Here is a 21,931-nt window from a genome sequence, read left to right as displayed (position 1 = left end):
AAGTGCTGGGATTAAAGATGTGTGCCACTGCCGCCTGGTGAAAGTTGATTTTTTTTTAAAAAATTTACTCAATACTTGTGTTGTTTCACAAGTAAGCACTGTATTTACTATGCTGCCAAGAAAGGCAACTTTCAGACATATTGTTAGGATCTTTTGTCTGTGTTCCTCTGTGAAAATGAGCTGGGTGTTAGCCTCTCTTCCCACCTCCTAAACAGTTGACAGATGCTGTGGATTACTAGTTTTATAACTGGTATCTGTGAAACCATCAGGCCTGACACTCTTGGTGGAGGTGGAGGGCAGAAGACTTTTGATTAGTGATTTGGGATCCTCAAGGTTACTATTATATTCTGATTTTCATCTTGAATCAATTTTAACATGCTCCTAGCAAACTAAATTTTAAAAGGTGCTAGCAGCCAATTATTCATAACACACTAACCTCTACCATCAGAGGTTATAACAACCCTTCATTCATCATTCTGGTTTTTTAATCGATTTTATTAGAGATTTTGTCTATTTACTAGTTTTTTTGATTTCTCTATTATGGTTAATTTCTGCTATTACACTGTCTTCTTCTCTCTTTAGGTTTGGAGTTTGTCTTCTGGCTCTGAGTTGAACTTACCCACTTTCAGTCAGCTTTGTTGCTTTACGACGGCATAACAATTGGCTCACTTTATCAGCATCCTACAAACGCTGACAGAGTCTTTGTCAAGCAGTCCTAAATATTTTATAATTTTCATTGTGATAGCCTCTTAAATCTGTGACTTATTTAGGAAAGCAGTTTATTTTTAGAGTTTTTAAGCACATTAAAATAACTTGCTTTGAGGAGGGAGAATATGTCTGTACACATATTCTTTCAAAATAGTTGCATCATTATGATCTAGCATGCGGTCAGTTCTAGCAAAGTGTCCCATTTATACTTGAAAGACATAGATATTTCCTAATCCCTGGGTACAGGGTTGTGTTGATGTATCAGGAAAGGTTGGAATTTGGTTTTCATGGTTCCTGGGTTTGAGACAGGGTTTCAGTTTGTAGCCAAGTCTAGCCTGGAACTTGCTGTGCAACGTAAGCAGGCCTTACAGTTGCAGTCCTCCTGAGACTGCATATCTATATCTATATCTATCAGCTTTTAAAGACAACGCTTCTTTCACTAGTTAACTGAGTAAGTGGCCTCCCCAAAGCAGTCAGCTCTTTCCGGTGCTGAATGCTTTCCTCCTAGGTTCGACCTCTTCTCACTGGCTGCAGCAGGTTGAAGATGAGAGATCGAGAGAAAAGGAGAGATGAGAGAGCCGGGCCGCTGATGGCATTCTAGCCGATAGTCCCATGTTTCTGGAAATGAAACTTCACAAGAGGATGGACTGGGCTTCTGTGCTGCCAGTGGAGGAGGCTAAGAAATGATGGCGGGAAGAGATGGAAAGCTATTGAATAGCTGGTGGCATCTGCCTAATGTAACCACGGTGAAGTAGAGATGCAAATTAATTCTTTTAGAAGGAAAATAGATTTTTTAAAAAAGATAATAACAGAGAAGAAAACATATAACAAAATTACCAGAAGAGGAAGATATAATGAAAAGAGCTAAAAATAACAAGTCCCAGAATTCTGCTAATTTATCAAACCTGTCAACAGAGCAGTTAGGAGCAGAAATCTGTTCTTTAAGGGAGAGGAAAATAAGACTCGTACTTAAAAATAAAATAGAAAAATAGCCAGACTCAAGTTATCAGACAGCATCAGATCAAAGCAACAGCAAAAATCAGAAAGAATTGTCACTAGTCATTTGTGGAGTCCAATCATTTGAAGCACTGTGAAGATAAAGTGTATAAGCTAAATTTGTGTTTAAACTCCTTCTGGCCATTTGCTATTCACACACAACACATGGACGGATGGTGCATGACTACAGTTGCATTCAACTGTCTCTGACTCCATTCTTTGCCCTCTCTGGCCAAGCCCTGCCTTCCAGCACAGGGTTCAGTTTATTTTTCCAGGCATGGTGCATCATACATATAGTTAAAACCCTAATGGCATTTTCTCCCTTGACCTTAACTGTAGAATTAAAAAGTTCGAATTTAAGAAAGGAATACATACATCTGGGATACAAACAATTATTTTACTCAGTTTTTTTTAAAAGTAGGAATAAAAATTCTATTTTTCACTTTATATATTATATAAAAAATAGTGAACTAATACTGTTCAACTTAACTAAGGACAATTACCTAAAAAGTAAATCACACATTCATTCTCCACATTGTCTGTCAAGAGGGAATCTATGAATTATAAAAGATATTTAGAAAATAAAATAATTACCTTTGAAGCAAGGTTGTCTACTAAAGCAATCATAGAATTTTTAAATAAGGTGGCAGCGGTCAGAGGTCTCTTGGTCACCTCTGTAATGCTCAGTTTGCCTTCGGGCCACATAGTCTTCAGCACAGGATTTGAACTGAGAAACAGAAAAAAAATTTTTCAAATGCTGCATTAAACGAGGTGGATAAAAAAGGCCAATTAGTCCTGCCAAGCTGTGTCCTGGGAATCACAGTGCACTACAGATGGAATTCACAGAGCCTAACTGGAAACAGTGTTGCATCCAGAAAACTATGATTATATAATGGCCAATAGTGCACCACAGAAAATTTCCAAACTGTAGCACTTTAAAAAATTCTTTAAACTTCTTTAAAGTGATATCTATTAAATTACTATGTAGATCTCTTGCATACATAGTTAATGTGGTTCTTACAATACACACACACACACACACACACACACACACACATCTTATATAAATACATACATATACAACTGTAAAATGCAGATTTTATAGTGGCTACAAAATGGAGACAAATCGCTAGCAGGAAAATGGTTCTCAGTGTCATGGCAGATAATAGGAGAGTGGAAACATCTTCTAAGAGGTAACAAATACACATCTAAGGACACAAACATAACCACTCTGTTGGTCTCCTAGCAAAGCTGTCTACTGGAGCTGGATTTCTGAACACACTCACAGGCAGTGCTAGTGGTTCCAGCGCTATCTGGACATCACACTAGGGCTACCATGATCCAGTTCTAAAAATGCACTTCAGGCCAATTCCATGTGGAAGCCGCAGATTGTCGTTTGTCTCTGTGGAGATGTTTTCTCACAAAAGTTGTGTAGTGCCTCGGCTGGGATTCTCCTCCTGTTTCATTTTGGGTGCTTTGTACTTTAAAGTAGCTGGAACTGGAAATGCTGCTTCATTGGGGGAACTTGTCGCGTCAGAATTGTTTTCTTACAAATTTGGACTTAGAAAATGACAATAATTAACATAGGAATTCATTGCTAACTGTGCTTATTCCTCCATCATTATGCCCACTTTCCTTCCCCTTGCGGATAACTGAGTTGGCTCCCTAAAGCACACAATGAATTTCTGTTTCATACTTGCTCAAAATAATCACTGTGAAATGGAGGAATGGATGATACCAGGGGGCAGAAGTGGTGATATGGGTCTGCGAACCCAGACAGGGCCATACTTCTAGTCACCGCCACTGTGTAGGACCAATTACACCAAAAGAGGCAAGAAAACAACACGAGGCTCTTTGGTTCATGGATTGGATAGTCTGACCACTGTACAGCTCTATTCCATCATTTCCAGTCACACTCATAAAAATGACCACATCAAAAGCACACTGTTTTTCCTTCCTTTTAGCAGAGAAGTAATTCAAGTGATGGCCCTTCACTTCTGGTGCACAGGGTTCCTACAATGCCTTTCAAATACCTACTGAACAGAACTTTCAAAGGTAGAAAACTGCTGTATGCACTTTGAGAATTCTTACATGTGCCAGCAGAATGAGGACCACTGTTTGTTTGTATCTGTGCAGTTTCTAGCCCAAATTCTTCCTCTATTGACTGTAACTGTCAGCTGTAACTAGAAACTATTCTCATATTATGTTGTAAGTGGAGGGAAGGAGGAAAAATTGGATTCTTTTTATATCATATTAGAATTGACATAAAAAGAATCCAAACAGAGTCATTTTAAGAGAGACTTTTCAGGCCAGAAAGTTATAAATACAATATTATCAAAACTGTTTTTTAGATATCTTAAATACTTGGATATTTTTCTTTTCTCTTTTAGATTTACTTTTACCTATGTGATTATGTGTGTGTCTATGTGAGTGTGTATGTTACATGTGTGCAGATGTCAGGAGAGGTCAGAAGAGGGTGCCAGATCCTCTGGAACTGGAGTTACAAGCAATTGTGTGCTACCTGATATGGCTGCTGTGAACTGAACTTGGGTCCTCTGGAAGAGCAGCCAGCTCTCCAGCCCCTAGAATCTAATTTTTTAAAAAAGAGAAACAAAACCAGAAACCCAACATCTATAAAAGGTAAGGCAGATCTTGACTGAGCAACAAGAGAATGAATAAAAGTTCATGCACTTGGCAGGCCACCCACCTGCCCCATTCTTCCATTTACAGACACATGTGTACATAAGAAAAAACATGCGCATCATTCCTGTGTGCATGTGAAACTGTTGGGCTCTAAAGAACTAGAGATCCAAGGGTCACATTAACCTATACAAAAAAAGGATGCACTCAGATTTTGGGAGCTTAGTCAGCCATAGAAACACCCAAAAGTGTTCATCTAAATGCCATCTCACAGCAAGTCTTTCCCATTACAAAGACATATGCAATAAGCGACAGTGAGCAGACATTTAATCTTTTTACTGCTTTGGAAGATGATAAAATGGATTCACCTTGCCCCAGCCCAGGTACCAGTAACTGTTAGTTTTATCTAAATTCCTTTGTTCTAACTCTGCTTACCAAGCACCAAGCAGACTGGCTTCTATGGGTAATATTTTTCATTGTCAATTAGCAAGCAAGTTTCCACTGCTGTTTGGCTTCCCGTGCAGGTTTTTCCAATAGAGAAAACAGCCTGTCATACCAAAGCAAGCAGTGCACTCTATGTGACTATTCAATATTTCAGGAACTACATCCATGTGTTACTTCGTTTCTACTCTAGTCCTGTGCTCCTAGGCTACATTAGTCTACTTCTGAGAGGTGGTGCTCTGTCAACTGATTCTCCGGGCCATGATAAATGCACAAAGGTAACAAATACCATTTTGTGTTCCTTTTTTGGACACAAGCCTGACGACACATTGTGACATCGCCACTGGTCAAGTGTGGTTACTTTTCCCAATTTAACATTTTTTTACAAAGAGAAATACTACCCTCTGCCATTTGTTCTTCAAATGGGTGCATATTACCTGATAAACTGAACACTGAATCTCTTTTCTGAAAGCCACTTTCTCCCATGCCCAGCTCTTGCATGGACTTCCTTTCCTATTTCAATGTCTCTATTACTTTCTACTGTTGCCAGCTCCATTCTCATTCTTGGTGGCTTCAGCATCCACAGACAAGCCATTTTAGAGCAAAAGATCTTGAGAGAAATATTTAAACATCTTGTGTCCATCTTTTCTTTTCCTGTTTTCTCCCAATCCCATGTCAATCAGACATTTGTCTTGACCACTGCCCAGAAATTAGCATTTTTTCAAGAGTTCCATGAATTATCCCATGAGCAATCTTGGCACCATTCCTGTTTTTTATTTGATATAGTTTATCACTGATTTATTCTGCTTTAAAAAGATTTATTTCATGTGTATGTGCCTGACCCCATGTACATCTAACACATTCAGTGCTGTGTAGGTCCAGAGAGGGCATTGAATCCCTTGGAATTGGAGTTATCAGCGGCTGTGTGCTGTCTGATGTGGGGGTCCTCTGTAAGAACAGCAAGTGAAATTAATTGCTGAGCCATCTCTTAAGCCCCACTTTTTTTTTAATCTTAAAGTACCCACCTCCCGCTGGGCCTCTGTGACCCTGGATTTCTTGCTTTCCCTCTATCTCATAGGGTGCCCTCAGTGTTTCTTTGCTAGGTTCTGCTTTGACTAAATGCTGGGCCATTTAGCGATTAATTATCCTGTTCTTTCCATTACTGTTATTTTTTAAATCTACTCGCTCCTTGGATAACTCTTCTAGTCCCATGCTCTAATACACAATCAGCATACTGACATCATGAATGGGTACCTCTAGTCCCATCTTTCTGAAGATGCAGATGCAACTGTGCAGTAGCCTTTTTGGCATTTTCACTTGGGTGCAGCATGTGCTTCAGCCTACTACATTCAAAGCATTCCTTGTCTTCCCACATAAGGCTCCAGCATCATATCTGGGTTCTGGCTGTGCATCAACTCATTCCTTAGTTCTCCTTTCTCAATATTACCTGAGATGACCACATTCACCCCCTCTGTCACTGCTAAGCCAGCCTCAATTGGTCTCCCTAGTTCCACTCTTGTTCGTGACTATGTTTTTTACACAGTGGCACTAGTGATGTCTCTAGTACAAATCACACCAGATCTATGGCTTCTCCTCTTCATACTTTGGTCCTTATGTTGGCTCACAGACTATGGTTCTGGTCCTGCCCACCTATCTACATTCACTCCTTACCATTCTCCCCAGTCCTCTCTCTGTTTTTAGCATACAGGACGTTCTTGCTGTCCTTCCTGCTGTCAATCCTCTCAAGCTGACTCCTCCCTAGAGGCCTTGGACCAGCTGTTCTCTCTGCCTCCAGACAGCAGTGTGCTTGCCTCTCTCACTTCAGATAGTCAGCTGCTGGATGCTGCCTCTGGTTGGCCGTCCTATTTAATGCCTCCCTTGCACTTCTACTCTTCATCTCTCACCTACTTCTGAAAGTTACTTGCTTGTTTATTATTAGAAAAGGAGCAGTTTCTAGACTGTTTTCCCAGCTGTATCTCAGAGCACAGAAGGATATGTGGCTCAAGAGTACATACTTCTGTAATCTACTGAGTGAACAAGTTCTCTAATCTACAGAATGATGGCCAAGAAGCTTCTTCTGTCTTCCTGAATCTTCTCTCCATACTGCATTTACAGTTCTATCCCTTGCCTGTTTTGTTCTGTATAGCCTTTTGTCTTTAGGTGGTTTGTGAGGACATTCTACAGCTCAGTGAGGACCAGGGCTCACTGAGGCCAGGTGCTAGTCTGACAAAAGAGCAGCTCATACCTGGGGACAAACACTCTGCAGTGGGAATCTGTGTAGGTAACAGTTTTAGGTGGCCCAGAGGCTACCTGATACTCATCACCTCTGACCTGCTTGGGGACCACTAACTACACTGGTACATGTAGAGACAACCCAAGGAGAATTAAGACAAATCTTACTGGTAGTAAGAAGCCCCTGCCCCACGTCTACAGATTTTATAATCCTGAGGTCATACACATTTTCATTCATTAAGCATAACAAAGCAGAAAAGGCTGCTAAAAACTCTTAAAATTGTCACTTAAAAGTAATCACGTGCATATACATACACTATGCAATGGTAAAGGTAATAAACAATCATACCTGTTATACATGAGACGTTTGAAATCTTGAAATAAAGTATCTTTGTTTTTGTCAATAAAACCAATGGCAGAATAGCTGGAGAGAAAACAGAATGCATGTATCATTACATGTAAGCCACGCTTGAGCTTTTCTAGAAGTTCACAGGCCTTTCAGCGATCAGTTTTGCAATCCAACTTCTAAAAGCCGGTCCACTTAGCTCTGAGGTAAAGGTCACAGACTTTGCACACTAAATAAAAGGGACTCTGCTTCTTTCTTTCAGAAGGAGTGAACACCAGTCCCATCATTCTGAGTAAGAACATTGTTTTGTACTGGCTATTGCTTACCTCAAGAAGATGACTTCAAAATAGAGAGTTGTATTTATCATCCAGCATGCCTAAGATAAAAGCAAAACAGCACCATACAGGAACTAATTGTCTCATCCGTGGGGAGGTCAAGTGGCTTGCCTAAGTACCACTCAGTGTGCAGGGTATAAAAGAGTCCAAGGAGAACTGCAAAGGACGGTAAGAAGTGGATAAGCAGAGGAGAAAAGGACCGGCAGACCGTGTGGGGCAACAGGCAGAATGAAGGGCAGGAAGCAGGCACATGCAGGAGCATCACGGAGAACCAAGGCTGCTAGTCACAGTCTGCAGGAAGGCAGAAAGCAAGGCTTTGAAACTCCAGCTAAGATGGCAGGCAGCTGGGGAGAAGAGCCCACGGCAGGGGAACTGTACTGCTGCAGTGACCGGAGAGGCCTCTACGGGGGGCCATGCTGCGGGTTCTGGGTGACCCAGTGAAGGCTGGGTGACTGTGCAAACAGAAACTACATGTTCTCTTGTCTGTCTCCATTTTCTTTTTCAGAATCTCATTAACACTTCTCAGGCTTCTAACCCTAACCTTTTTTTTTTTTATTAATTTATTTTGCAATACAATTCAGTTCTACATATCAGCCACGGATTCCCTTGTTCTCCCCCCTCCCGTCCCCCTCACCTTCCCCCCAACCCCCCCCCCCCCCCCATTCCCATCTCCTCCAGGGCAAAGCCTTCCCCACAGACTGAGGTCAACCTGGTAGACTCAGTCCAGGTAGGTCTAGTCCCCTCCTCCCAGGCCGAGCCAAACAATCCTGCATAGGCCCCAGGTTTCAAACAGTCAACTCATGCAATGAGCACAAGATCTGGTCCCACTGCCTGGGTGCCTCCCAAACAGATCAAGCCAATCAACTGTCTCATCCATTCAGAGGGCCTGATCCAGTGGGGACCCCTCAGCCATTGGTTCATAGTTCATGTGTTTCCATTCATTTGGCTATTTGTCCCTGTGCTTTATCCAACCTTGGTCTCAACAATTCTCGCTCATATAAACCCTCCTCATTCTCGCTAATTGGACTCCCAGAGATCCACCCTAACCTTTTACTAAAGCTTGCAAAACAAAAAGAAACATTCCAGATGTGCTGTCCACAGGGATTTAAAGGTCACCACATCCAAAATTATTTTGTTGCCTGCCTAACCTAGGTCTTCTTCCCAATACCATCCTGTCATTTTTAACTGAACATTTGAAATCACCCTACTCTTAATCTATTGTTAAATCTACAGACTGAATTTCAAAGACCACAGTATAGTGTTCAAGTCTGACTGTGATTTGATCTCGGTCTACTTTTCCAGGCGTTTCTAATCTGTACTATAGAAAGGATACACCCCTGCTACTTCCTGAATATTTTTTCACCACCCTTCCCACTTCTTCCTTTAAAAATAATTCCTAGCACCCGAGCCCAGCAGCATCAGCCTCCCGGGGCTTACTTACCACAACACCTAAAAATATGATAGTGTTTTCTTACTTGGAGTTTGTCATAACAGTTGCTATGACTCATATGGTGATTATTATAACCATCTTTTCTTATGCACACACATTTATATGTACACATATATATGCTTAAATATATATAACCACATACATATGTGTATATTTTGTATGGAAAACTCCCTGTGGTCAAATACCATGCCCTATAAAGCATTGTACATATAGAAGATAATCTATAAAAACCCAGAAGAGGACTGAAAGGCTAAAGGAGAAGCCTGAGGCACTGAATGCCAGTTGGAACTCTGGACCAGCAGCCTGGAAACGTAGCTGCTGCCTCAGTTCTCCCATAAACATGGTATGAGACTTTGGGTCAGATGTCTACTCATCATGTAGAAGTTGATTCCTCTGTAAAACAGGTGGACTTGGGGGCATAGGCCTCTGTCCAGCTATGCATTCACACCACCCTGATTGCCAGACAACCGCCTGGAAGTGGGGTTGGGCTTATTTTAGTGGGAGGCATCTGAGTGTGACTTGTCTTTTTTCCTCAGTACTCTACAATCTGGGTACAGGACCAGAACGGTGGGAAATGGTACATCTTGCAATGATGGCTAGTTTGACAGAGGGTAGTAATTTTGAGCCATATTATTTTATGATTCTAGAATTTTAATTTAGTCAGAAATAGACATTAAAGTTTCTTCAAATGTCTTTTCAGCATTTATAAAGATAATCATTTGCTTTTGTCTTGATTAATCTCTTCTTGTAATGGGTTACGTGGGAAGAATTCCTAACATAATAAAGAAAGAAAAAGGTAGAGTTCTTTAAACAATAAGAAAAGGAACAGGGCTTAATGAAGAGTGAATGTGTAACAAATACAGCAGCTGAAAGATGACCCATAACAAGTGACAGTCACATCAGCCACCTTCCTGGAACTTGGGAATGCTGTCTTCTGGGGTAAAGAGATGGAATTATGTTAAGGATCTTGAAAGAAGGAAATAATCTAATAGAAGACCTGGGGAGGGGGCGGTTGCAGAAATGCCACCAAATTCTTTTAACATAGTGGCAGGGGGTTAACAATGGAGCAATGTACCAAGGAGGTAGTCATAGAGGGTAGAGCCACAGCCAAGGAATGCCCATAGCACCAAAAGGCAAAAAAGGGGGCAGATTCTCCCTGAGAGAAGCAGATTTCACCAGAAAAGGTGTAGTCTTGCCATCACCTAATGCTGGACTTCCTGCTTCCTGAATTACGAGACTACTGAGAGCACAAACGTCCGCTTCTGTAGCATCTGTCTGTGTGGTGCTGGGAGCCTCACCTGTGCCAGGGGAGCGGTCTACCAGCAAGCTACACCCCCAGCTCATGCAGCTGCTGTTTTACGTCACTGGCTTGTGATAGCTTGTTACAGGGACACCTGGCACCTAACGTACCAAGGTAGTTCTCACACCGATTAGTATTTTCATGTCAATTGTTGTTTTTATTGTAACGCAATAAAAAGTGCAGCTTGTAAGAACTCTGTTTCTCAAACACTAGCTGACAATAATATAGTAAAACTTCTTTTGCTTGTGCAGCTACTTGTAGTCCTGCACACACTGGGTATCCTGCGGTTCCCTCCCCAACACTCTCTCTGCTCTCTGTCTACAGGCTTTCACTTCTGGTGCTGAACTTGCTAGCACACTGCTTCCTCCGGCAAGACTTCTCCAGACGCCTCATTGCTTCTATAATGCCACGTGCCTTCCCAGCGAAGTCCTTTCCTCCCTTCCTGTGACAAAGATGCATCTACTTGTATCCACTAACCTCCTGGTTCTTATGGGCAGAACCCATCTTATCCACGTGTCCACCCTAGACCCTGACATGTTTCCAAGATTTATTGACACAGTGGCCTCTTTTTACTGAGTTCCAACCACATGGGGAAGTATACATGGTCACACAACATATGCTCAAACCAAATGTCTGAGAAACAAGGAAGAAATGAAGCTCGTGCCACTTTCTTCAAATAAAGACTAAATTATGCTGATCTAGAAAATGACCCCCCCCCCAATAAAGCCCCACACACATGAAAAGAAAACCAGCCAACAGTGTCTCAATCCTGTTTTCCAAAGTAAGGCTGCATGCAAATCATCATGCTAGGCACTGAGTAAGATACTCACACCACATCACCTGCATAATGTCGGATTCGAAAGTCCCGATCAAACTCCAGGATTTTGTCTGAGGCACAGGTCTAAGATAAAGAAGGACATAAATTTGAAAAAAATGACATTTTTAACTCCTAAAAATACATTCCAACTTAATATGACCAAGCATCACAAATCATGCTATCTAAATGAAATCACATTCCCTGGTGTCTGTTTAAATACATGTCTGACAGCTGGGAGTAGTGGCTCATGCCTTTAATACTAGCACTTGGGAGGCAGAGGCAGGCGGATCTCTGAGTTCGAGGACAGCCTGGTCTACAAAGTGAGCTCCAGGAGAGCCAGGGCTACACAGAGAAACCCTGTCTCAACAGCCCCCCCCCTCTACCCCCCACAAAAAACAAAAAACATGGCTGACAAGGTAAAAAGCTTTTGACAGAAACCCACATAGCACACAGCTGGCCTCCATTTGCTGGCTGATCTAACAGTAGACATGGCCAAGTAGCCAGGTCTGGATAATGGATGTGAAATGTGGCTATTCCATGCTCAATGTGGTCAGAGGTTGATGAATGATGCCCTTTATTTAGTTGGATGTAAAGGATGGTCCCTAGCAGGTGGGGCAGCCAGCAATGGAAGAAGTATGGCTCTCTGAGAAACAGACATTCAATGTCTTCTAACACTTAAATCCTTCTCTTCCATGCTCCACTTGGGAGGACCACACCGAGGGCTTACTATCAGTAAGGCACGTACATTCCACAGTTCTCACAATCTACTCTTAAAGTATAACAATGTCTCCCTCACATACATGGAGACCGAGACGCACTGAGGTAGGCAGTTGGCACTACATTACATTGCTAATAAGTGGTTGCCCTGGAAAGGCTTCAGGAAATAGGAAGTGGCTTGGCTCATCTGCCTGCTGAGCCAGACTCCAGTTTAGGTATTCTTCACAGAAGAGCAACCTTGCATATCTGTTTCTCATTGAAGGGGAATACTTTATGAAATGGCAGGTTTTATATGGTCCTGGATTTCTTCATGACTTCCTCCAACTTTTCTTTGCTACAGTAGCCCCCAGACAGGCAGATGAGTAAAAATCTACACGATACCACTTAGTATTGCAATACTAGTACCATTTAGATGCTAATGTCACACAGTACACAATCCTATCCAGGACAGTAGGCTTCAGATGCTAAAGAAACAATGTCTAAGAGTTTCACAAATGAAGAATTGCAGGAAATCGGAGGTTTGCTCTGTCTCTTTTAATAATTATTCATCTGAGAAAGTAGAGAGTTAGATGAACTTTGAGACCAAAGCATCTAGTATAGAGGACTCTCCAAAATATATCCTCCCCTGCTCTCTCAAAGATGTACTTTACTTTTAATTGTGTGTGTTAGGGTTGTTCATTGTGAGTATGGGTGCCATTAGAGGCCAGAAGAGAGCTTCAGATGTCCTGGTTCTGGAGTTAAGGCAGTTGTAAGCTGCCTGACATGGGTGCTAAGAACTGAACTCTGGTCCTCTGCAAGGCTGTTATGCACTCTTTACCGTTGAGCCCTCTCTCTAGCCCACCCCCTCACTGCCCTTTTGAAAAAAATCCTTTAATTTGTAAAATTTTTGAAGGAAAAAGACTCAAATTACAGGCCATTCTCGTATTTGGATAAAATGCAAAGCTGTGATTTTCCTCAACACACAAAAATTATATTTTGCTATATACTTATTATTTAACCTTTTATTTTAAAATATTTTATGGTTGTTTGGATCATGTGACTGCCTCTCCATGGTACCTTTAATGCAAAAGGAAGATTCTTATCCCCAAATAAAAAGCCAGCAATCTTTTATTTAATAAGCCAGTAAGTCTATCTGGTCAGTTAGCAGTAGCAAATGATACCTGGCTCAACATACAACCCAATAGCATTATTTAACAAAAAGATGTGTAGTGACTTAAATGTTCTGACAGCTTGGCTATGTAATTTCTTTCCTAAATTCCTCAAAAGATGGGGCTGGGGAAATGACTTGGTTGCTGAGTGGCTGCTGTACAAACACGAGGACTTGATTTGGGTCCCCAGCACTCGTATAAAAGTTGGGTACAGTGGTGTCTGTAACCCCAGTGCTGGCAGAGCAGTGAAGCTTGCTGGCCAGCCAGTATAGCCCAATCAGGGAGGTCCAGGCTCAGTGAGAGACCTTGTCTCAAAAAATCAACTAGAAGGCCGGTGGGTAAAGGTGGTTAACACCATGTCTGAGTTTGATTCTTGGAAGCTACATGGTGGAGAGAACCAACTCCTGCAAGTTGTCCTCTGACTTCCACATGTGTGCCAAGACATGCATGTACATGTGCACATATGAATACATAAGTAAATAAATGTAAATTATCTTTTTTAAGTTGGAGAGTAACAGAGACGATACAGACCATTGACTTCTGACCTCCATATGCTCACAGAGGAACACATACACATACCACATATACACAAATTCTCCAGAAGAACACACTTTAAATAGTTCCATCTCAGTATTTGTCCAAGGGATACTAAGGGATGGGGGAAAAAGAAGTAGGTACTTGGTCTGTTGGGAAACTGGGACTTCTACCAAAAAAAGGAATGAATGAATAAACAAATAAAAGAGTAAGAAATCCATACATAAATTACTATTTAGCATTTCCTATCAAATCATTAGCAAGTGGTTAAACATAAGATGTTCAGTTGCCCTTAAGAATAAGATTCCAGTTTGGTGTATGGCATACACCTCTACCACTAGTTATTTGAGTAGTTGAGGATCTCATCAAAGCCCAGGAGTTTGAGGTCAGTGTGGGTAACATAGAGCTAGAGTCCATCTCAAAAAAACAACAACAAAAAAAACCCAATGAGATTATACTTCAAAAGTATCTGCTTGAGGGGCTGGAGAAATGGCTCAGTGGTTAAGAGCACTGGTTGTTCTTCCAGAAGACCCGGTTTCAAGTCTCAGCACCCACATGGCAGCTTACAACCCGCTATAACTCCAGCCTGAGGGTATCTGATACCTTCTCCTGGCCTTTGAGGGCACTGCATGCACATGGTATACAGACATGCAGGAAAATACTCATACACATAAAATAAAATGAAAAAAAATTATCGTCATTATTTTTTTCTGACAAACTTACTTAATTCAGTTATATAAATGGCCAGGGTGAAAGGTAGAATAATGATTTGGGGTGTCATGTTTGAGACTTGCAGATATCCATTTAAATAAAAACAATTTAAGTAATATTTATTCAGTAGGATCGTGACCAGTTCAATGTAATTTCACTAACACTGCCAAGTATCTAGAGGGTGCAGTAGTCGATGAATCTCCAGAACCTGAGCTGTGATGACAACAGGCATCTCTAAACTCCCTCACAGATAGGAATTTGCCCAGATAAAGGTGCCCTTGAAACATCTCCCTGTGACTTAGGTTTCTTTTAACTTTGTGCAGTTTTGGGCCCAGCACCAAGGACTAGATCTGTCGAATGAGAGGCATTTAATTAGACCTTTGAGGATGAATGAGAACTGGCTGAGGGGACCAAGGCCCTTAACAGCAAAGATCAGTCTGCAGGAGCTGAAGACCAAGTTGTAGCTATAAACAACTGGCCTGAGACAAATGTCAGTCAAGAAACAATTTTAAGATGATTTACACCTTCTCTAGTTAATTGTGGAATTTCTCTGTTCGGGTTATATAACTCTAAAGGGGATGTGGTTAGGAAGTAGATTTATTCATGAGACAGTGGCAACGTGCCACAAATTTACAGAAGAACAGAAATGCCTGCCCATTTCTCTCTGGATGTGAAGGAACAGGGCCTGCTTTCCTGGCAGCGCCTGGTTACTAGACAAGCTTGCATTTGTAGGGAAGACTGGGATGATGAGGAGGTATCCCTCCCCAACACAGAACATCTAAACATACTGCATATAAGGTCTAGTACAAAAATCTGATAACCACAACTGCCGCCAATTATTATACAGATGTGATTTATTTGTGACACTTTTAAATTGTGAAAAATGGAGAGCTGGAAGGATACTCAATACACAGAAAAAATGCATTTCTCTATAATAGCAGGGACGGCAGCTAGAATTTGTCACTTTTAGGCAAGTCACAGGGTCTAAAGAATGCAGCACACATTCCATATTTAGTAAATGAGGATTATGGTGAAGAGTCAAGGACAAAAGCAATTTCTTATGCCAGAATTACCAGATGCAGACATAAAATTCTAGCACATGAACAAGGACTCAGCACCTATTGGTTATAAATGACATCATGCTTTCTAAAGAATCGTGTTCATTTTTCCTGCATCTAGCAAATTCCACAGTCTGTAGCTCCCTCTCCTGGATACTATAATTTTTGTCAATCCCTTCATTGTTATCAGAGAAGCAGAACTCACCCATGGTGATACATCATTTACCAGACATTCATGCCTTTCCCCCTTATTTGAGTGTACATTCTTTTAACCTAATGTGAAGCAATGTTGCCCTGTCAAACAACTAGCAAAAATCTCATAGCTCATTATTACCTTTCGGCTGGAAAAATGACCATGTTTGCCCAATTTATTGTTTAGGGCCTCAAGGAACATTCCGTCGGTGACTTTGCCAACATTCATACAAGCATCGTCCAGGATTGCAATGATGCCTTTGTGCTGCTGCTCCACAAGGTCCACAATGATCTGGTTGTTGAAGTAATCAATCTGTAGGACAAGCAAGAAAGCAATGCCCAAGAGAATGGGAACCCTGATGGGCAAGACACACAGGTGTCTCGTTTTGTTTCACAGACTTGTGTAACACCCCAGTGTCAAAAAGGCAGACAGCATTAGTGAGGTCAAGCGCTAAAATGAGCACACATTTTAACAGAGGGTTCTCACTTACTGTCTGCATTCCCCTTCTGCCATGAAGGAAACACCAGGGTGACCATGGACTGAGGCAAATGTGATTAATTCTTGTCTGAGTCCTTCCTGTCTCCCAGTCCTACACCCAGTCCCACTCCTTCAGTCTGTGAGTCCCCAGTCTGTTGACCATTAATCATGAAACAGTTTCCACTAAGTGCTAGCAGATAACCTGAAAATATCATTTGATGTTCTTCTGATGATGAAGACAAAGTACTCCACAGAATCTGCGGTTCTACTCATGTGACATGCATTGACAAAAATCCAAAAAAATTTCCTCTAGTTCCCCCAAAGTTAGAAAGCATATGAATCTAATACTTTTGAAACTTTTCAAAAATTAATGGAGACCTAAGTATATATAGAAGATAAAAATAAGCTTTCCACTTGCTTCCACGAAGCAAATGAAGTGAAGAACTTTGGGCTTTTTTGGAATTTCAGCATATACAAGGTGTTGACAGAAATCTCCTACCACCACCTTCCTGCTCTGATGGGCAGCATAGACACAGCCTTCACAGGCCTCTCTCAGGCAAGCTGTATGTCACGAAGGTGAGTCACCGATGAGCAAACATTTCAGTACTGTGTGCTGATGTATCGCATCTCATGTCAGAGGCAGCTAACTAAGCATCGTCTCCGTTACCTCCTGAAAGCTCTACAGACTCACAGCAGAACACGACGGTGTCTTATGGGCTCCAGCTTCAGGCTTTCATATCTACAGGCCTATGCAGTCATTTGCTGTGGCTTTCAGCTCCATTTCTAGTCTTTTGTGTTTTTTTCTGAGTTTCCTTTGAGATGAAAGCCTGAAAACTAAGTGACATCCCACCCCTACTCCCCTCCCCCCGCCCAGTTTTTTTTTTTAAACACTTTTTTGGTTTGTCTGAATCATTGATTCTCAACTGAGGTTAATATTTTCTGTGTGGATATTTAGTAATGTCAGTGGACAGTTTTGATTGTCATGGCTGGGGAATACTATAGGTGTTGAGGGGTGAAGGTCAGGATGTTGTTAAACCCTCCAATTCAAAGGACAGCCCTACTACAAAAGTTACCTAGTCCATAACTTCAGTGGGGTAGAGAGACCTGCTTTTAAACAGTGATGTAATTATTGTGGGGAGTTATTGTATTTTCAGTTAGGGAGAAAAGTTATTTCCACCTTTAGAAAAATATTCTAAAATACACAAATGCAGGAACCTATCACCAGCTGACATTTCAAACATTAGGACTATGAAAGTAAGTTCAAATGTATTAAAATTCCAACTGTATCCCTAGAAGGCAGTGATTTTGCTGAAGATTCTAGTGACTCTTGGTTTTAAGTTTAATGGTGCTTCAAGCATTACTTACAGCATGCCTTTTAAAATCAGGTTTCTCTGGTAACCTGGAATGCCCATGAGTTTTTACAAGACAGAAGAGAGATGGGGGAGTTGTGACAGAATGGCTATGGACATGGAGGTCTCGTGTCACATCCTCATTCTAAATACAAACACCTTTAAGAGCAGTTTTCTTGCCTATGCCTATGGAATCTGAATAACAGACTTTATAATTAAATTTGCTATAAAACTAAACTTCAACTATATTATGTCTATATAAAATAATGTATACAATACATTCTTAGAAAGCTTCACATAAACAATTGAATTGCATTTTAACTTTACGAGAGTTCACTAGGGTGTCAAGATTTCAATAGTTAAAATGATTTGTAGGGGCTCCAGAGATGATGGCTCAGTGCTTAAGAGTTCTTACTGCTCTTTGCAGAGATACCTGATTTAGTTCTCAACACCCACACCAGATGGCTCACAACCACTTGTAACTACAGTTCCATGGGTTCCTATACTCTCTTCTGACCTAAATGGAACCTGTAACCATGCAGTGCACATATATACAAGCATGCACACACATAAATAGAAATTAAAAATATATTATTTATAAACTTTTGAAGCAAATGAAATCAGAGGGATAATCAGATTTTATGAACTCCTGGTAGGCATTCACATATAAGCCATGAAACAGACTGTGGAGAAAAACTAATTCTGAACACTAGATTTAATCTCCAATACACAGAATACATAGGTACACAGAAATGTGTTAATGACACTTCAGGAATTGGATTAGCATAATCTGGGCTGGGAAACCTTATGGAAAAAAATGCTTACTATGGTGAAATTGCTCACTCTTTTCAACAAAAGATTTCGAAGGAGGAAAAAGGGGTGAGGAGAGAAGGAAAAAGCCCAGACCTATGTGAGAAACCTATCAATCAATCAATCAATCAACCAATCAATCTTAATGCAAAATCCTTATCTGGATCCAATCACGCAAACTGTCACCATCAACAACAACAAAACAACATAAGAAATAGGAAATGATATTAAAGGAATTGTTATTAATTTTGGGGATGGGATCAGAGAACTGCGGTAACAGTTTTTGTAGGAGTATTTATTTCTTAGAGAGATACACTGAAAATCACAGATGACGTAATGTGACGTCTGAGTAACTTCAATGTCACCTGGAACATGTGAGGAAGGCACAGTGGCATGAGTAGGGCAACTCAGCATAAACGCTAAGGCTGGGTTGGTGGCACACATAGTTTATGTTTTCCTCTTACAAATGTTCGAAATGTTCTATAACAGTAGAAGAATCACAATGCTTAGAAGTTTGGGGTTCTGAGGGAAACAGAGCTTGAAATATTGGTGCACACCAACATGTTGTTCCTGTCACCTAGGAGTTGGGTTCTGTTCCCTTCGTGGTCCAGTCTGTTTCAGTTCTTCCAAAGCCCATCATCTCTAGGGTTTCTGAGCTTTTCCCAGGTGTTTCCCTGGATTAGACACTGCTGCAGCTATTACTCTTCCCTCAATCAACCAAGCCTGTGGAGCTTGATATTCTGATTGTTAAAGGAGTTTCTGCTCATTTGGTTTAATGTTTTGTGTTTTTGGTTTTTTTTTTTTTTTTTTTGCCAGGGTCTTACTACGTAGCCTTGACTGGCCTCAAACTTGGAATTCTCCTGCCTCAGTCTCTGGAGTGCTGAAATTACAAATGCGCCACCACAACCAGTTTCAAAGGATATTTTGGATCAGTACCTCCAAATTATACCTGAATAACAGGTTTTATAATAAGATTCACACTAAAAAAAAAAAAAAAAAAAAAGCCCTCAGCTTCAGTTATATTGTATATTAAACAACAGGTTTATTCTTAGGAAACTTCACATAAACTTAATTGAGTTATATTTCATTTCTATTTATTTAGCTATTTATTTATTTAGTTTTTTTCTCTGTGTATCCCCGACTGTCCTGGAACTGAGAGATCTGCCTGCCTCTGCCTATCTACTGCTGGGATTAAAGGCATGTGCCACCACCACCTGGCTTGACCTATATTTTAAATAGCTATGAGAGGTCACTGTTTAAAACAAACAACAGGTAGCTCTCTTTTATAATAAAACTCACAACTCTGGTTTATTTTAAATATGTAAAAATTTAAGCTAATATATTAAATGAAATTTTATGGCAGTCTAATATTTAACACATGTTGGAAGGCAAGGATGCAATGTGAGGCAGAAATGCTATTTATTATACCACTCTCTCTCTCTTTTTAAAATGAGTAAGTAGAAATAGAAATTAGGAAGGTATGAATATAAAATAACTTTAATAGGACATTTCAAATAGCTTTTTACTGCTACTGTGCTTGCTATCAAAGAACAAATGCGGGCGTGCTTTTTATTGTGCAGTGAGAGCACACACAGTTTATAAAACTCGGCAACCAGGCACAGCAGGGAAAGCCTGTAATCCCAGGGCTCAGGAGGTGGAGGGAGAATTAGAGCACAAGGTCATGCTTGGTTTCACAGTAGGTTCAAGACCAGCCTGGGAAACATCTGACTATGCCTCAAAAAAAACCCCAAACAAAACAAATTACAAAAATCTCTCACACACACACACAAAGAAACAAACAACTACAAGAAAACACCAGAAAGTTATAGAAAACCAGTTTTTAAAAGCCTACTCCCAAAATTGTCTTACAAAAGCGAATGTCCAAGAAGAATACTAAGTCTTATTTCTGTCAGGGGCAGGTGGTCTGCTGTCAGAGCATGAGAAAGCCCAGGGAGCCAGCCTTTCAGTCCCGCCCAGACCAGTGTCACTTCCTATCTATAGCGCATTGGCAGACTTTGCCTCCGACAACTGCAAAGGTTCACAAAGAGCACGAGAAGAGAGGTGACAGCAGAAGGAAGAATGTGGAACTGGACAGGAATAAAGCGTTGCAGCATTCCAACGCACAGGCTTCGGAAGGGCTCATCAACAGCTGAGAGCAGCTCACTGCCACTTAGTGCACGGAGGAGAGACAGCTGGGTCTGGAAGGAAGCTCATCTAAGTCAAGTCGAAAGAGTGAACTTTGAGCGATGCTAGTAGACTCTAACAGACAAAAAGCAACCAGAAAGCCATGTGGCATCAGCTACACAGCTGATGTGAGGCTTAAGGCTGTACTGAGCATGTCCTGGGCACCAACAAGGCAGGATATCAGATTAGAGGAATGGCACCGACTGGACTAGCATGGCTGGATTAGCCGATCTCAAGGAGGATGGCTCGGGTCAAGGGTTCAAGAACCCAAGAAGGTCAGGAGGAACGCAAGGTGGGCAGCACAGGGAGACACTCCTCACAAGGGCACTCACGTGTTTCCAAGGGATGCCTTCCCGCTGGTACTCTTCCTGCTCCTGCTTCAGAACCAGCTGAATAAACAGCTGCTGCAGTTTCTCGTTGCAGTAGTTAATGCAGAACTGTTCAAAGCTACACGAGATGGAATATGTTAGGCTTAAATACCAAAAAAATGAACAACAGGGTTTTAAGTATCTTACCCAGTTTACCTGTTGTTGTCAAAGATTTCAAAGCCATAGATATCCAATACACCAATAACAGTGTTTTTCCCATGAATCGTGGTGTCATAGTTCTTGACCTCGATAATGTCATTGATGCGAGTAACAATCCAACAAAAAAGGCGTTCATATATTGCCTGTGAGAGACAGAACATCATAAATTCTTGTCTGTTTGGGAATGAGTCCCTCTGTTTGGAATTGGGATGTCTTCAATCCCTTCTTCTTACTGTTCAGCACATGTGTTATCGCCTAAGTGGAACAATTAGAAATTTATATAACCTGTTACAGAAACAGCTACATGATATATGCCAACCTGAAGCAAGCAAGCTGGATTTAAAAAAAAAAAAAAAGATTTATTTATTTATTATGTATACAGTGTTCTGTCTGCATGCCTGCAAGCCAGAAAAGGGCACCAGATCTCATTACAGATGGTTGTGAGCCACCACATGGTTGCTGGGAACTGAACTCAGGACCTCTGGAAGAGCAGCCAGTGCTCTTAACCTCTGAGCCATCTCTCCAGCCCCACAATCTGGATTTTTAAATAGGTTATTGGTTACTGTTCGTATTTTAAGACTACTCTCCAGGCACTTGTCCATGTCTTACTATATCAGCGCTACATCTGCTCTTCTCACCTCTAAAAACTGTTCTACCAACACTGAGCTACAAGTAAATGGCCTTGGGTACTTAGGAATTTATTCCCTCACTCACCAAATATTTGCTGAGCACTTAGACATATAGTTTGTTGGAAATACAGCACTAAGTACCCAGAAAGTTGTAGTCACCAAGGAGTGGAAGGAATAGGGTGAAGGAACACACGCACGGTGTCTGAGGTGACTTTTAAAGTGTATTATGTGTGTCTGTATGTGGGTGAAGGTAAGTGCCCTTGGAGGTGTTGGTTTTCCTGGCGCTGGAGTTACAGGTAGTTTGGGTGGTGGGAACTGAACTTGGGTCC

At 41.2% G+C, this 21,931-nt stretch overlaps 1 protein-coding gene across 2 annotated transcripts in view; it reads right to left on the bottom strand.

Annotated features, from left to right (window-relative positions):
• Positions 1-21,931, bottom strand: part of Myo1d (myosin ID) — a 313,484-nt gene that overhangs the window by 186,982 nt on the left and 104,571 nt on the right. The window contains exons 9-14 of one of the 2 annotated variants that reach the window (XM_052759911.1): positions 20,971-21,116; positions 20,779-20,893; positions 15,768-15,938; positions 11,279-11,349; positions 7,367-7,441; positions 2,299-2,431 (exon numbers count right to left, since the gene is read on the bottom strand). In XM_052759911.1, the coding sequence (XP_052615871.1) occupies positions 2,299-2,431; positions 7,367-7,441; positions 11,279-11,349; positions 15,768-15,938; positions 20,779-20,893; positions 20,971-21,116 (711 nt within the window). Of the gene's footprint in view, positions 1-2,298; positions 2,432-7,366; positions 7,442-7,708; positions 7,855-11,278; positions 11,350-15,767; positions 15,939-20,778; positions 20,894-20,970; positions 21,117-21,931 lie in introns of those variants that run through there. The other variant, XM_052759912.1, reaches the window with a different exon arrangement.

The sequence above is a fragment of the Peromyscus californicus genome, unplaced genomic scaffold (assembly GCF_007827085.1).
Source record: "Peromyscus californicus insignis strain IS unplaced genomic scaffold, ASM782708v3 Scaffold_3__1_contigs__length_106647218, whole genome shotgun sequence".
Taxonomy (NCBI): domain Eukaryota; kingdom Metazoa; phylum Chordata; class Mammalia; order Rodentia; family Cricetidae; genus Peromyscus; species Peromyscus californicus.
This window is presented reverse-complemented; position numbering and strand designations above follow the sequence as displayed.